General features: G+C 43.2%; 1 protein-coding gene across 1 annotated transcript in view; it reads left to right on the forward strand.

The window, feature by feature from the left end:
- Positions 1-2,097: 2,097 nt before the first annotated feature.
- Positions 2,098-17,331, forward strand: part of PRKCH (protein kinase C eta) — a 240,936-nt gene continuing 225,702 nt past the window's right edge. The window contains exon 1 of the mRNA XM_089687472.1: positions 2,098-2,811. Coding sequence (XP_089543598.1) covers positions 2,452-2,811 — 360 coding nt within the window. The 5' untranslated portion in view covers positions 2,098-2,451. The remainder of the gene's footprint in view (positions 2,812-17,331) is intronic.

Raw genomic sequence — 17,331 nt, forward strand, 5'->3', positions numbered from 1 at the left:
ATAGAATCCTTCAGGGTGGAGAGTGGGGGAAGGGTCTGGTAAATGTCACAATTACCAACCCCTTCCTTTACTGAATGAATGCAGAGAGACCACCCAGGGCTGCTGTTAGAAATCACGGGGCCCCTTACAGCCAACCTGACAGCGCCCCCCCCCCCTAAAAAAGAAAAAACTGTTTTCCGTTCTTCAGTTATGAATGAACACATTGAGTGATCAGTACCAATCACTCGCTGTATTCATTCATAACTGAAGCCTAGTAAACTGTGGGGTTTTTTTTTGGGGGGGGGGGGTGGGAGGGGGGCAGGCCCTGTCAGGTTGGTTGTATGGGGCCCCAGTGGTTTCTAACACCACGCTGCCTGTCAGTAGTAAATGGTTGGTCTCATCCCTCTAACTCAGTGGTTCTTAACCTTTTTGGAGGTACTGAACCCCACCAGTTTCATATGCGCATTCACGGAACCCTTCTTAATTGGAAAAATAAAATATGATTTTTAAAATTCAAAACATAGGTATATATTTATACATAGGTGCACAAAATGAAAAAAACCATTAAGAACAAAGAACAAAACCATTAAAACATGATTTTCACACAAAAACAAAATAATGAATATTTACCGCAAATCAGTGTGACTTCTGCTGTTGTCTTTCAGAGGCCAGTTCAGAAATGCGCGGCATTACCTTGGCAAGTGCCACTCTCATGTCATTTTCGCAACAAAGTCTGTTCCTTTTCTTCGTCTTTATGTCCAGCATCCTCGAAAAGGATTGCTCGCAAAGATATGTTGTAACAAACGGTATGAAAATTCATCCCCCATAGTAATTCATCCCCCATATAGTAATTCATCCCCCATATAGTAATTCATCCCCATATAGTAATTCATCCCCCATAGTAATTCATCCCTCATAGTAATTCATCCCCCATATAGTAATTCATCCCCCATATAGTAATACATCCCCCATATAGTAATACATCCCCCATATAATAATTCATCCCCCATATAGTAATTCATCCCCCATATAGTAATTCATCCCCCCTATAGTAATTCATCCCCCATATAGTAATTCATCCCCCATATAGTAATTCATCCCCCCTATAGTAATTCATTCCCCATATTAATTCATCCCCCATATTAAGTCCCCAAGTCCCCCCTGTGTCAATTCACTTACCTTTGCTCCGCGCGTTCCTCTCGCTGTATTCCCGCGCCGTTCCGGTCTTCAGGGCGGACTGTGAGAGGAGCCTAGCTCCTCTCACGTTCGTCACGCTGCCCCGCCTACACACATCCTGACAGCCAATCACTGGCTATCAGGATGTGAGTGGCAGCGAGACTGGCCAATCATTGCATTTGAGTCCCTGCCGCCCGAGAGGAGGGAGGGGAGCGGGCGCCCGGCACACAAGAGCCGCGGCTTGCCGACCACTGGACTAAGCGATGTTGCGTGACCACCTGCAGCCAATGATGGACAAGCGGGGCATGTCATCACAAATCATATGAGTCGGGTGTGGGTCACCTCCGCTGAACCCCCGAGACTGACTCACCGAACCCCTGGGGTTCGATCGAACCCAGGTTAAGAACCACTGCTCTAACTGCTACATCTACAGGTCGACGTGTTCTTTCAGAAACACAGACTTTACAGGGTAAAAATAAAGGGAAGAAAGGCTAAAAAAAGAAAAGGAATGCAGCCATCACATGATGCTAGGAACTGGTAAGCTGCAATTTAATAAAGGTCTGGGTACTGCTTTAGAAATGTGAGGGTTTAGTATCACTGGAGCTGATCTGTCAGTCACATTTATTGCATGTATTTCTACATTTCTCTGACTTTTGATCTATCAGCTGCTGAGGTTCTCTTGCTATGATGTCCTGTTCTTTTCAAACCTTGCCCACTAAGAAGCCATCTGTCTTTGTGTTTGCACCCTGCTGTTCCCAGGGCTCGATCCTCCCAGCGCCCTGTGTGTATGGACAGCGTACAATTTATTTTGACACTTTGTAATAAACAACATCAGTAGGAAACTTTGACACTCGCCCTGGCTGCGCTGCGCAGAGCGCTCGCTAGGGGCGGTGTTGTCCTCCGCCCGTCCGAGGACAGGCTTCCTGGTTGCGCTCAGAGCGGCAGCGGCGGCGGACTGACGAGAGGCGCTGATCTCTGCAGCGGAGCCCCGGCTGGGTGTCAGCACTGACTGGAGGGACGGGGGAGGGCTGCATCCACTGCTGATCCCAGTGCCAGCCCAGGGAGGGGTGACAGAAACTTTCTAGCTGCATGCCCAGCCTGCGGGGAAGGAGCTGGTGCAGTCACTGCATGCAGTAGTCCTGCTCAGCACCCGTATGCGGGTAGGTGGACCTCCAGGGGGTCCTGGAATGGCCAGGGTGCCGGCAGGTGCACAGCCTCATTGACTTCTCTGTAGAGTCACCAAGGGCTCCAGGGTTGGATCTTCACCTGGCCAGCACACAGCTCTTCACCAGGTATATGGCTGGGACCATGAGGTTCAATGGCAACCTGAAGCTGAAGATAGGGGAGGCGGTGGGTCTGCAGCCCACCAGATGGTCCCTCAGGCATTCGGTGTTCAAGAAGGGCTCTGCGCTGCTGGACCCCTACATCACCATCAACGTGGACGAGTGCACCATTGGGAAGACCACCGTCAAGCACAGGACTAACAAGCCCACCTATAATGAGGAGTTCTGTGTCACCATATGTGAGGGCAGCAAGATGGAGCTGGCCGTCTTCCATGGCACCCCCATTGGGTACGACGACTTTGTGGCCAACTGCACCATCAGCTTCCAGGAACTTCTACGAAGCTGCGGACCCTCGGATTCTTTTGAAGGATGGGTAAGTCGTTGGTGCTGGCTAATTAATTGTATGTATATATATGGTTCTGCTTGGCTACGAAGGGGTCCTGCTCTGTGATGTAATCTTTCTGCAATAAAAAAACCATTTGGACTTAATTGATTGAAGATCCATGGTGTGCTGGCAAGTATTTACATCATATATATTTTAGTCGTCATATAATCAATTTTCGGGGGCCAGTCTCTGATCCTTTTGGAAGATATTTCCCTGAATATTCTTTATTTAATGTTGCGCAGCTTTATTTTATTTTACTTTTTACACTACGTTACGTTGAGAGCAGGGGCGGACTGACCATTTGGAAACTTGGGCACTGCCCGAGGTCAGTAGGGGGCCCCATGAGATGCCCTTTGTACCTTTTTCATAGGCTTGTTTGAGTTTGGGCAAGGACACGGGCCCCATGATCCCATATTGCCTGGGGGCCCCATGAGTTATCAGTCCGCCCCTGGTTGAGAGGAACCCTGTACTGACATTGTCATGAATGCCCATCCTCAGCTAATTTCCTGGCTGTTGTATCAGTCAGTTCAGTACAAATACATTACAAGAACTTCTGGCCAGAGACTTGGGGCTCATAAACACGGCCGTACAGCATCCAGATCCTGCCTAAAACACTTTCTCAGGAACCGCCACTGCAGTGTACAGCCGACAAAAGACATGAGATGAGACTGTACGCGGTTATGCACCGCGGGTTGCATAAAGTGCAAGCACAGATAAATGCCCTGAACGCAGATAGTGTGCTATTGGTGCATGCGTCTCTGAAGGTGCTTTACGCAACCCCCAACAAATGACCGCATATAGAAACCTCTTCTATTCGATTTCTATGGGTGGCCTTATGCTGCATCTGCAGGGTATTAAAGTGTTTACTCAAGGTCTGGACACTTTATGGCCTTGTGCATGAGCCCTTATAAATTATTGGATTGGTGGAACGGCCAGGCAACTAGCATATTTAGGATCTATGCACACTGGGCTTTAGAAACCGCCAGTTCCCTTAGAAGAATAAAACGCTCATATAGAGTGTTTTTGTACAGGAATTTAGGATGGTTTTGTGTTTTTTGTATTTTTTTTTTCTGCCAGAAAACTCAAAAAACCGCAAACCAGAAAGGTTGTTTTTTCTAAACACTGAGCTTAAACTATGCCTCTTAACACCCCGGTCACATCAAACCCGACTTTGAAATTGTGCAACTTACAGTGAAGTCGCATAATTTCAGAGTCGAGTGAACTGCCGATTTTCATGTGCGATTTGCAAGACATCTGACACAGATGTCTATGCAATTCAAACCAAAAGTAGTGCATGTACTAGTTTAGAAATCGGTGCGGTGTAATTGCAGACAATAGGGTGCAACTTGGCATGCAATTTGCAAGCCACATGGCATGGAAATCGCATGCCAATTCACATCCAGTGTGACTGGGGTGTAAATGTCCTAATGTGCATCTATACCAGGGCGGACTGACCATTCGAGCACTGGGGCACTGGGTCAGTAGGGGGCCCCATCAAATGCCCCTGGTACCTTTTGTTTATAGGCTTTTTTGAGTGTGGGCAAGGACACAGGGGCCCCATGAGTTGTCAGTCTGCCCCTGATCTACACATAGGATAACATTGAGCTTCTTCTACAAGCAAAACACAAAACTCTTGTAGAAGTAGCGTTTAAGCCCAATGTGCATGGACCCTTAGGAGATATCAGAAGCCCCCATATATTTTTGCCAGGCCATGCTTCCTTTAATTATTATGACGGCGTCGTGTTGAGACGTTGGCAAGTCAAAGAACAAGAGCAACCCATAGCACTCAATCTGTTTTTAGTAGGATTAGATGAAAGCAAGACCCGACTGAGCTGCCAAGTTCACTTTTTTAAATCTAATTAAATAATCATTATTATCTTGGCGTTTTGAAGGTAAATTTTATAATGAAGTGGCTAAAGTGCAACAAAAACCTTTTTAATAACTGGCTAATAATTTTAGGACATTGATGTCCATATAATAGGTTAAGATGTATTCTCACATGTCCTAGAAAAGTACCTTGAAGTGTTGTCAGCGGTGCAGGCAATGTGTCTCTGCTATGAAGGGGTTAATGAGAACTATAATAAACGTGACAGACTGACAGAAGTCCTAATGATCTAAATATCATTTTGTTGATTCACTTGTCAGCCTCCACTTAGTTTTTCTAGGCACAGAGATGCAGGAAGCTATAGATAGACAGCTGCCTCCTCAGAGCTGAGCATACAGTATGCAACCTGATTGTTCAATCTCATTTAGTTTTACCATCAACTGTGTGGTACAAGAGCCTGCCTGATTTGATCCAAATTGAAATGTTTAGATCGGTCCTCCTATTACACAGTTTTAGTAAACCTAAAGCTGGCCATGCACTAAGCAACCTGATTGTAAAATCAACTTCAAGTACAAGAGATATGATACAAATTGAATGGATTGTTTAGATCTGTCCTCCTATTACCTTTCTTTGGTAAAGCTTAAGAAGATTGTGTATTCTGATTGTATAGTGTATAGCCAGTTTAAGAGGATAAGTTCCCTCCATGCAGTTAAGCTGGCCATTCAGCAGGGACTGGCCAAGATTCAAATCATTTGTGGGCAGGCTGATTGTGCCCAATTCAATTGTACAACCAACCTGTCGGATTTTTCATGCAAGCTATTGTGTTCTCCCGGAAAGGATAGTTCCCCCACCAAGAGAACACAATAAGTCAGCGAGAGAGATTCCCTTATCAACACTGACTGTGGTTAAGGAAATAAAATCACATCGTCTATGGCCCGCCTTCGTCAGTTGAGTGCTGGGACCCTCTGCAATTCTCATCTGATGGTGACAGTCGTGTATATTCCCTACTCTGCTTTTTATAGAGTGATTTCCAACAAGATGAAGAAGGTGCCATTGTCTGAATAGATCGCCTCTGAATTAGGAAGGGTTTGTCATTGTCCCCCTTATCAGGTCAAAGACCCTAGCTATAATGCTCCACTTTGATAATCTCCAGCCCAGCAGAGCTTAGAGGAAGGTCTGGTCCATTAAGACGCCCATAAAAGTAGAAGGACCACGCACCGTTTCTGCTAAATATTATCATTAATACAAAAAAAGTTAGCACAGAACAGACACTTTGATGCATGTCACTGCACGTTCTTTCTCAGAGAAGAAATGACAAGGAACTTCCAACAAGTTGTAGAACTTGACAATGAGGAAATTGTTTTGTTCAACAAGAGCACCTCTGAAGGACATGTCATTGTCCCTTAGGAGGTGAAAAATCAATTGGGTATAGTAAACCATGTTGGGAATTGGGAGCTTTGCTTGCTGTCATTGGGTGGTTTGTGGTTGGCCTTACTATTATTGCATATTTGATTCTCTGTCAAGTTTTTATTTTCTTTGCGGGCTCTGTCCCCATTGGAAAGCTTTCAATCACTTGCCTAGAGATACAGTAGAAAGAGAGAAATCTCCCCAGGTCTGTTATCTCCTACCTGTGACAAATGTCCTCACTGGAAGGTTTTCCCTTGCTACTAGTCCTCAGGACAGAGTGATTCTCCCTAACTGGGTCACATGGGACAATAAAGTGCTAACCCTTCTTAACTCCATCCATGACTAGAAAAGCGTGTTGGTTGGAGTACTACATTAAGGAAGTGAATATCCATGTTTCATTAGATATCCTTTCATTTGCATACATTGGTCTAAGCTTGCAGATGAGAATATATATTAACCATTAGTATGACACTACAATGGAATTCAGTGTTTATTTGTACCTCTTTGTAAAAACTTATCACCAGTACATTGGAACTGTTATCATAGAAACCAAACTTTCAGAGTCCATCTACACCAAAAAGTGTACGAAATACATTGCTTTGATATATTGATGTATATGCGCTGGCAAGCATTGATCAACGCATGGCAGCACATCTGGTGTGAATGGCCTCCTAGTATAATATGGGAAAATATAGAATATAGAGTCTAAGGAATCTGCACCCAAGGAAAGGGGTTCTTGGCATGCAGCAGTTAATAGAAGATGTTCTATCTCTTTTGACTGTCAAGGAACTATATACGTGGTCAACAAATCCATCTAAAAGCAATTGGATTGGGAAAATGAGAAAAATCTGTGGGACACTCCTGATCTTTCTGTATCCACTCCCAAGTTAATCAATTTTACGGCAGGCAAAGACATGAGATGACTAAATATGGCAAGATTGTACATTGATCTCATGTCTGTGGGAGGCCTCACATTATGCTTGCCAATCCCCCCCCCCCCCCACTTTCCAATAAACCAGCACCCCTCTCCCCACTGCAAAGAGCAGAAAATTGGATCTGCACCATTTTTTAAAGCTGCATGCTGCAATACAATATGGTGCTTTACTGTGTGTCGAGGTGGGCTGCAACACTGGAGCATTGGGGTGCCATTAAAAATGAATATCATTAACGCATGTATAGGTGCAGGCAAGCTTTTAAAGTAGCACTGTGACCAAGCTGTCAATTGGATACTTACATATTACCAATCCATACAGGGTTAGTGTATGCTAGCATCAAAGATCTGTCCTTTAATTGCTTTTCAGAGGCATTTGACAGGTAGTAAGGAGGCAATGTGTTGCCTCCTCACCTGCTTTTTTTTTAACCCCTTATTTGCTGCACGACTACTCCGCAACTCTGTGCATTGAGCTCGGTTGGGAGGACAGTTGCAGCGTGGCATCATGTACTTTAATGGGTCTCCCCGCTGAACCTGACATAATTACTGCTATGGATGCAAAGTGCCTTGGACGCAGCATGTGTAAACGCCCAACCGCTGCTTTTGCAGCTAAAGAGGGAGCATTTTGGGGGCAGTAAAACCACAGCTCAACAGCGTGGTTTTACCGCCCCCCTGACCACAAGTGTAAATGAGCCCTTCAGGGTTGAGTCACACCAGGAATGGCATAGGAATGAACTTTGTGTTCTTGTGTGATTCACATGCGGTGTGATTTGAGCCTATTCACTTTCAATCAGCTGGATCGCATCAAGAGTAGTGTATACACTACTTTAAAAAACGCACTGCAAGCATGTCACATGATACTTCTGTACCATGCGATCTGATGCAGGCAAAGCACTGTTTGTGACTTGCATTTGGGGTGTCGTTTAACTTGACATCGATACCCACTGCAGATCGCAACTGCAGTGTGTTTTGAACGTGGTGTGGGAAAAGTGCATGGAACATGGCTTTCCCGCACTGCCTTCTGGTGTGAACGGGCACTAAAGATGGAATTGTAGTGTTTTATAAACCAAGAAGGTGGTGTCATCCAGCTGGCGGTGCGCTCTGACAGAGGTGTATGGATCAAAGAAGTGAACAGAATTTAATACTATTTTGGCAGAGAAGACAATTCACATGCGTCATTCACCATTCATGGAGCCCAGTGTAAGATTTTCACTTTGACGGTGTAAAGAGTTGTGAAGAATATGTCCTCTTTGTGGTCACGGAAGACTGATTTTGGAAACACTGCCCTAGGAGGGATAAACTATGGTATATTTACAATACATACATGGGAATTTTAGAAACCTCTAGTTTACTATATTGTCAGAGCTAATAGAATGGTATTGTCAACTTAATTGGCCACGTAAACCTGTTAGGATGCACAATTTTGAGGATGAGCAGTTATTGCGGAAACAAAAGACTTCCCTTAATCAATGTCCCGAATCTGCTTACTAATTCAACAGAAGTGTTTGTCATGCTGTGAGCAGGTATAATAAAGCTTGCTTATAGTAAAAACATTGGCGGGTCCCGTGTTCGGAATATTCTTTGCTATAGTCCTTGCTGCGTAATCTTGAAATGTGCTGGACAGAACAATCACGCGTTTCTTTTATGGATATTGTTTGCTTCTCTGGCTTATAAAATGCATGTAAACCCTGAGGCTAGGTTCACATCCATCCTTGTCTGTTTTTAGTGCATTTTTAAAAATGGTTTGTCTCATCCCTGTAATTGCTACATCTGTAGAACAGCCTGTTCTGTTGAAAAACAACTGTTACTAGCCAGATCACCAGGTGAAAATAAAGGAAAGAGAGCTTAAAAAAAGAGAACTAACGCAGCCAAGAATTGGTAAGCTACAATATAAGAAATGTTTGCTTCTTGGTTTAGAACTACTTTAAAGTGGCATTCTAGTGAAAATTAAAAAAAAGAGGCAGCAGCTACAAAAACTGTAGCTGCTGACTTTTGAAAAAAAAATGAACACTTACCTGTTCTTCGATACCGTGCTGTTCCCCCCCCCCCCCGCCCTGTGTTCCTGCCGCCGGCATCTTCAGTGTGGGCACCTTGCTGTGACAGTTTACAGCTTCAAGTAGCGCTGTGCTTTGTGAATGGTCCCGTAGTCTTCATGTATCCCAGAAGACTACGGAGAGGGAGGGGGAGAACTTCCACTTCCGATTGCCTAGGCGATGGCAGCTGAAGTGGAAGAGGGTACCTGTCAATATCTGGTACCCGCTCCCCAAAGGTGCCAGTCCTTAAACAGGAGCGGGGGACCATTAATATTCCTGGCTATATTCTCTTTCAGAGAGACATGTTAAATAGGAAAGGTGGTGGTGTCTGTATCTATGTGAGAAGTGATCTCAGAGCGAGTGTGAAAGACGACCTAGCTGATGGATAGTGTGATGAGGCTGAAGCATTATGGGTGGAACTGCACATGGGGGTACGTACTACAAAGGTAATCATTGCAGTTTGTTATAGGGCTCCCAGTATTAATGAGGAGGTGGAGACTCAGCTCTTGCACAGATTGAAAGGGCTGGGACAGTGATAATAATGGGGGATTTTAACAACCCAGAAATTGACTGAAGTAATGGTACTGCAGGAACAAATAAAGGGCAAAAATTTTTAAACCTACTACAGGACAATTTTATGGTAGCATTCATAGAGGCCCCAACTAGGAATGATGCTTTGCTGGACCTGGTAGTCTCAAACCATGCAGAGCTTATTACGAATGTCCATATAAATGAATATCTGGGTAGCAGTGACCATAACATGATTTCATTTCTTGTTAACTGTGGCACATACGGGAAAAATAAAAATGCTCAATTTTAAGAAAGCTAATTTTCTAAGGCTGAGAGCTGCTATCCAAGACTTAGACTGGGAGGGAATATTGGCATCAATGAACACAACACAGAAATGGGAGTTCTTCAAAAAGACTGTATGTGAACACACTGCAAAATATATTCCCATGGGCAGCAAGTTTAAAAGGCTAAAAATCAAACCTATGTGGCTTACAACCAAAGTAAAAAAAAGCTATAGATAATAAGAAAAGAGCTTTTATTAAATATAAAAATGAAGGAACACTATAATCATTTAAACATTTACAAAGAATATAACAGAATATGCAAAAAGGAAATCAAGGCTGAAAAAATTGAAAACGAACGACAGATTGCAAAAGATAGCAGGACCAACCCCCAAAAATTCTTCAAATATATTAATAGTAAAAAGGTCCAGTCCGAGCATGTAGGCCCTATACAAAATAATCTAGAGTGGGTGACTGGGGACAAAGAGAAGGCAAATTATTAAATACCTTCTTCAGCTCTGTATACAAAAGAGCATGGGGGAGCTCTTGTCCATAATGGACATGGCATTGACACAGCTTCAGATGATCCACATTGGCTCACAATTGATATGATCCAAAAATATTTAGACAGAATAAAGGTGAATAAAGTACCTGGACCAGATGGCATACACCCACAGGTCCTTAAAGAATTGAGCTCTGTCAAAGCCATTGTTTCTAATTTTTACGGACTCTTAAATGACTGGCATAGTACCTCCGGATTGGGGTAAGGCCAATGTGGTGCCAATAATTCAAAAGGGATCAAAATTGTTACCAAGTAATTATAGACCTAATCGTTTGACATCTATAGTTGGAAAGATACTGGAGAGTTTAATAAGAATATGCATGCATCATACATACTGGGGGGGGGGGGTACAACTGGGGGAATCAATGGTGGAGGAGGATCTGGGAGTTCTGGTAGATCACAAGCTTAATAATGGCATGCAATGCCAAGCTGCAGTTTCTAAAGCGAGCAAAATCCTCTCTTGTATTAAAAGAGGTATAGACTCCAGAGAGAGAGATATCATATTACCCCGGTACAAATCATTAGTAACACCTCATCTGGAATATGCAGTTCAGTTTTGGCCACCAATTCACAAAAAGAACATTGGGGAACTGGAGAAAGTACAGAGAAGGGCAACCAAACTGATAAGAGGCATGGAGGAGCTCAGCTATGAGGAAAGATTAGAGGAACTGAATTTATTCTCTCGAGAAGTGGAGATTAAGGGGGGATATGATCAACATGTATAAATACATCAGTGGTTCATATACTGAACTCGGTGTAGAGTTATTCACCCTGAGGTCATCACAGAGGACAAGGGGGCACTCTTTACATCTGGAGGAAAAGAAATTTAATCTCCAAACATGGAAAGGTCTCGTCACAGTAAGAGCTATGAAAATGTGGAATAGACTCCCTCAAGAGTTGGTTCTGGCCTGCTGAGTGGATTGCTTTAAAAAAGGCCTGGATTCTTAGATAGACAGAATATAACTGGATACTAACATTTTATAGGTAAAGTTAATCCAGGGAATATCCAATTGCCTCTCTGGGGATTGGGAAGGAATTTTTTCCCTTGCAGGAGCAAATTGGATCATGCTTTGCTGTTTTTTTTTTGCCTTCCTCTGGATCAACTGTGTGTATAGGATTATAACTTTTTTTTTCCTTAATGGTTGAACTGGTTGGACTTTTGTCTTCTTTCAGCCAGACTAACTATGTAACCAGTTCTTAAAGCGGAACTTCCCCTTTTGGGTGGAGTTCTGCTTTAACTTCAGTTGATGCATGTTGACAGGTATTCTTGTTTCAGCCAATGCGGAATGATTTCCTGTTGCGACACCATTGTTGTGGACTTTGAAAGCAAGAAAATGCATTAAGATGCACTATACATGCATTGCCATAGACTTTCAGGGAACTTTACAGGGCAGTTCACAGAAAAAGGGACATACCTCATTGTTCTAAATGCAGTGCATTGGTTTTGACCTACCTCTTTGGGTAACATTTTTCTGTGTGTAAATGTAGAGGTGTGAATGGGGCCTTACAAGAAACTTCTCTTATTTTCTCCTTTTTTGGTCTGTTAAATATATAATTTATATTGTTTTGTTAAAGTTTAACTGAAGGCAAAACTTCTTTTCTTTTTTTGTTTTTTTAGATTTGGATAGAGGGGTGAGGGATTGTATTGCTGTCTGTGCCCCAACCCCCCCGTAATGGAGATTAACTCTCTTGTCCTGATCACCAGTGTAAATGAGAATGAGAGCTAGGCTTTTTTCACACTGAAGGTCTGATCGGTCAGTTTTTCAGGCAGACCCGATTGGACCATCCATAGACTTCTATGGACTGGCGGGTATCAGCGGACAAGTGTCCACTGAAACCTGCTGGCATCTGATCCGATCCTGTACGCCAAAAAAGATGTGGGGATCCGTTCCCCATCCAATCGGCGGATCAGATAAGTCGGGTGGAAACAGACAGGCGTTCTGGTTCCATCCAACCACCCCATAGGAAAAAGCAGGCTGTGTCTGTGTCCACTCTGCAGCAGCGGAGCGGACACAGACCGTCATAGGCTTGCTCAGCAGGGATCAGTGGAGAGATCCCCCACTGAGCAAATGTCTGAAAGGAGTCTAAAAGCGGTATTAAACCCAAAACCAAAAATGTAATATACTGCAGCTTATCCACTATTAGATATGGTGGTTTTATACCACATCTAAAGATTTTACACGAATAAAACTGATCATTTGTAAGCACCTCTGTCAGTGTTGAATGTGTGTCTCATGCACCTAACTGATAATCTGCAAGAGAGCTTGTTCTTTTGAAAAATAGACTTACTTGCAGGATCACCAGGTAAGAATAGATATAATAAAGCATAAAAAAGAAAACTAATGCAGCCATCACATCTAAGAATTTGTAAGCAACCGTACAATAAATGTTTTTGCTTTTTGGATTAATACTACTTTAAGGTAAATGCCAGTATGGAAAAAAAAATTATAGTTTTTACTCTTCCCAGAAATCTTGTGGGCTAGAAACTTCCTCTGCTCTGTGCATAACAGAACAGGATGGAGCTGCTGACATCACACGCAAGATGGCAGCGCCCAGCAGCAGTCTTATGGCTTTTTTGGTCTACACAAGAACGACTTTCAAGCATTTTTTTATCTTTTAAAATAACCTGTTGGAGGTCATAAAGTTATGGCTGCTCGGTATAAGTAAATAACATTGATTATCTCATTAACAATGGCATCTGAAAATGGGTGGGATATAATTGGCAACATGTTATTCCTGAAGGTGATGTGTTGAAAGCAGAAAAAATGGGTGTAGTATCTTGCATGTAACCTGGAAAGATAACTGCTGCAGAGCTTTTTCCTTTGTTGCGGTTGTATTATCCTTGTGCAATGTGGACAGGGTTAAACTGAATATTCATTAATGCAGAAGTACAGCAGCAATCTCAAGGGAGACCCCTTGGCAATCTGTGGCATCTGTGGAGTTTCTCCAGGGCAGGGGATCGCCATCTTGGCTGGGCCTTATTCAATCCTAGAGGACAGTGATTGGCTGACATTACAGAGAAGTGGTCTGCAGGCTGCTGAGGAAAAAGAACTGGCTTGAAGCAAGCAGGTATTTGAAGAAAAGACTGAGCTGCTGCTGCCGGATGAATGGATCCCTGCCATAGCTGACCACAATCTGGTGAAGGCTCAGAGAAGCAAAGAGACCAAGACCCTTCTGCCTGGGAGGGTATGAGGTGTGATTTGGATGCCTGGTGAGATCAGACAGTTCTGGAAAGTACTCCTACCACTTGTAAAGAAGGAAAGGAAAGATTGTTCCTGGAGGTTTGAAAGAGACATAATGGTTCTTGTCCCTGTCTAAGGACTTGAACATGTGTCTGGAGACCCAGAAATGGAGACTGACCAGTGGGATAAAACTGGGACTGTTGTATCAAGCTAGGGCAGTCATTATATACTGTTGCTAAATGTAGTTCAGAGTGCTGCAGGTGTGTAACCATATCTCCATAATAGGATAATAACCATATGGTATTGTCTCATTGATTATTTGTATACACTTGCTGATCCTCTCTTCTCTAAAGCTGGCCATAGACAGATGAACATTCGGCTGGTTCAGTAGGAACAGGACACATTTCAATCCATTTATGGGGAGGCTGGTTGCACTGAAGTCTATCGCTCCCTGTCAGGTTTTTTCTTTCGATGACCACTGGCTGCTATAGTAGCCGACTGCGATCATTGTTTTCTGATAACTGGGATACCTCCCCCTGTCCAGAATACAAATGCTTCTTGAGAGGGATTCCCCCTTCAACAATGAATATGTTGATGGGGGAAACAGGCAATTTGTGAAGAAAGATGATAAATGTATGGCCTGCCTTTAGGCTATATTTGGCCTAATAAATTCTTTGGTACACCTCCAAGGTGTGTCAATAAGGCCTGGTTCACACCAATGCGTTTTATAGTGCATTTTGCAGAAACGCACTACAGTCCGTTTACCATGGTTTCCTATGGAACGCGTTCACATCTTTGCTTTTTTTCAGCCATTGCATTTTTGGAAAGGGTCAGGGACAGTGTTGCCAACACTTTTTTTTTTGGAAATATGTAAGTATTGGCTTTGAGGCCACTTTGATGTGACTTTGGATGGGTTCAACTTTGCAACTTTTTTTTTTTTTTTACCAATAGGAAAGTATGACAGTTCTGTTCATGTAGTGCAACTTTGTAGACTCATCAAAGCCAATGCTTTCCTACTGGCAAAAAAAAGCAAACTGCATCAAAACGGCAAAACCTGTGTTTAAAAAATGCATCAATCACAACACACAGAAGTGTGAACCTAGCCTAAGCACTGGGTAAGTAAGGTGTGTCATTATCAGGTGTGTAGAGAAATCACAAAACAATTCACAATCCAGCTGCTCCTAAGGGGGTAGTAGTGCTACTTGTGTATGGAGCTGTGTAGCTGCAGGCCGGTCAGGGTGCCCATGCTGACCCATCTCCACAGCCAAAAGTGCCTACAATTGGCAAACCGGTGGAGGCAGTCTGCTGCCTTGGGTCCTACTATTCATGTGGATGGTACTGTGGATGACACGTACCACCTGCTTAACATTGTTGCTGACCAAGCACAGCCCTTCATGGAAGCGGAATCCCTGATGGCAGAGGCCTCCTTTAGCAGGATAATACACTCTACCATACTGCAAAAATGGTTCAAGAATGGTTGAAGAACACTGCAAAAAGATTGAGGTGTTGTCTACAAATTCTCCACATCTCAGTCCAATCGAGTATCTGTGGGATGTGCTAAAAAAAACAAGTCTGATCCATGGAGGCTCTGCCTCACAATTTACAGGAATTAAGGAACTGCTACTGATGGCTTGGTGCCAGTTACCACAGCATACCCGCATATGTCTAATGGCATCCATACCTCGACGGGTCAGGGCTGTTTTGTCAGCCAAAGGGGGACCTACTTAATATTAGGTGAGTGATTATTAGGTTATGGCTGATCAGTGTAAGATAAATGCAAATATAATGTTATATGAACATTTTGGTCAAAATTAATGGTCTGGCAACAGGGTCTCTTTAAATTATTATTCAAGTTGTTTTTCTGTTAAAAAAAAATGCAATCTGAAATTGTCTTGCAATAGACAAGGTTTTTCAAAATGAGTGCATTTCAAGGCATAACATAAACCTGAAAATAAAGTCACCTGCTGGTTATCTAGAATAGTGTGCAGCCATGCTCAGGTGGTTATTAAAACATTCTTCTTTTTTTTCTGATTTTCTTCATTTATTTGCTTGGTGTCCCAGTGGATGACCTGTAATTGGGATTCCATAGTGAAGACGTGTCTTACTTGACTTTCAGTAGCTTATTATAGTGCTGTATAGAGCCGTATGATCGTGAGGAGACACTTACCAGAACATAGATGACCTAATACCACAGGCATGAAGGCAGATTGAAACCTGGCAGATAATTAATCAGTGCCATACTCAAACCTTAGCTGTGATTCTACCTTGCTTTAAAGGGCATTGTATTTGTAATTTACTTTTGCCTTTTATAGGAGTGTCCTTCTGTAATTAAAGGGTCATTCTACTCAAATGTGGTATTTTTGTTATGTATAGTTGCTGGTGGGATGAAAACACCCAGTGGCTTCTCATGTGTTTGGAACTCCAGGTAAAGTTTAACTCTTATTGCTGAGAGGAAGATCACATAATAAGGTTATCTTTGAAACCCAGGACTAGAACTGTGAAAGTTCCAGAGAACAAAAGAATAGCTGGTGAGTAGTACCAGTCTGTGGACCCATCATATAGCCCAAGGTGCAAGGACATGTAGGAGGGTGGTTTTGGTGTGCTTGCTCCCATAACGTCCATCCTTGCCAAGCAAGCAGAAAGTCTTGGTAGTCTTGGTGTACTTTCTCCTCCTAGCTTCTGTGCTCACCAAGCAAGCAAAAAGTCTTGTTTTGCCTATCTTTATCCAGCAAATAGAAGTCAAGATTCCATCTGTCAGTGTGAATTTGGCTTGTGGTTCCATCAGCTAAGCTCCATGTAAATGCAGAACACTAGCTAAGCTAGCTGGAAGTACGTCAGATACTGAAGATTTTTTGGTGGCCATAACTCTTGATGACATTGAAGGTTCCGGACAGGGCAGGTTTCTTAGTCCCTTTTTTATTTTTTTAGTGCATGTGTCTCTTTAAGTGACATTGTAAATTTAGAGATCTAGTACATAGTGTACATAAAGGAATAAAGATCAACCTTAATCTGAACTCAGAAATTTGATCTACATATGTCTGCAATATGGTAATGTCCATTACAGTATGTCTGTCATTTAGAGGGAGTGGAGGCAGTTCATTTTTTAGCAGAGCTAATATCGATGTTACTGTTTTAGCAGATAGTTCTCAAGAGGGCCTGTATCTGTGTATCTATTGATCCAGACAGTTTTAATTGAATTTAACCTCTGATAACAATTTTGTAATGCTGAAATCCAGGCACATATGTAGTCAGGTGCTCAGCTAAGAATGAAGAGTAAGAAAAATACTGGCTGCAGCTGCTCTCTGTAGCTGCTGTTCTGCAGTGCTGATCTAGTTAACAGCTGTTTCCGCAAGAAGAAGGAGCTGTTAAGCAGGCAGAATTCAAATAATTGAATCAGGCAGCACTGAACTGTGGGAACTGTAGTTCTGAGGAGAGCCTATGCTGTTGCGATCAGAAGCTTCTAAACTACATTCCCCAGAGGAGAGGATTGCAGGGACTAGGGAAAGTGCTGCATTTTTTCGGGCGGTGCATAACTTAAAGTGGAGCTTCACCCAAAAGGGGAGGTTCAGCTTTAAGGCCTTGTCCCCTGCTCCCCATTAAGGATTAGCACCTTTGGGGAGCTGGCTGCTTGCTGCAATTGCCTAGGGGATCGGAAGCTGAAGTTGTCCTCCTTCCCTTCCTCCCCGTAGTTTTCTGGGACACATCACAGGTTCCAGAAGACTATGGGATCATTCACAAAGTGCAGCACTATTTGTGCATGCGCAGTGGGCAGAGGAG

The sequence above is a fragment of the Staurois parvus genome, unplaced genomic scaffold (genome assembly GCF_062004578.1).
Source record: "Staurois parvus isolate SC_StPar_1 unplaced genomic scaffold, SC_StPar_1.0 ptg000426l, whole genome shotgun sequence".
Classification (NCBI taxonomy): domain Eukaryota; kingdom Metazoa; phylum Chordata; class Amphibia; order Anura; family Ranidae; genus Staurois; species Staurois parvus.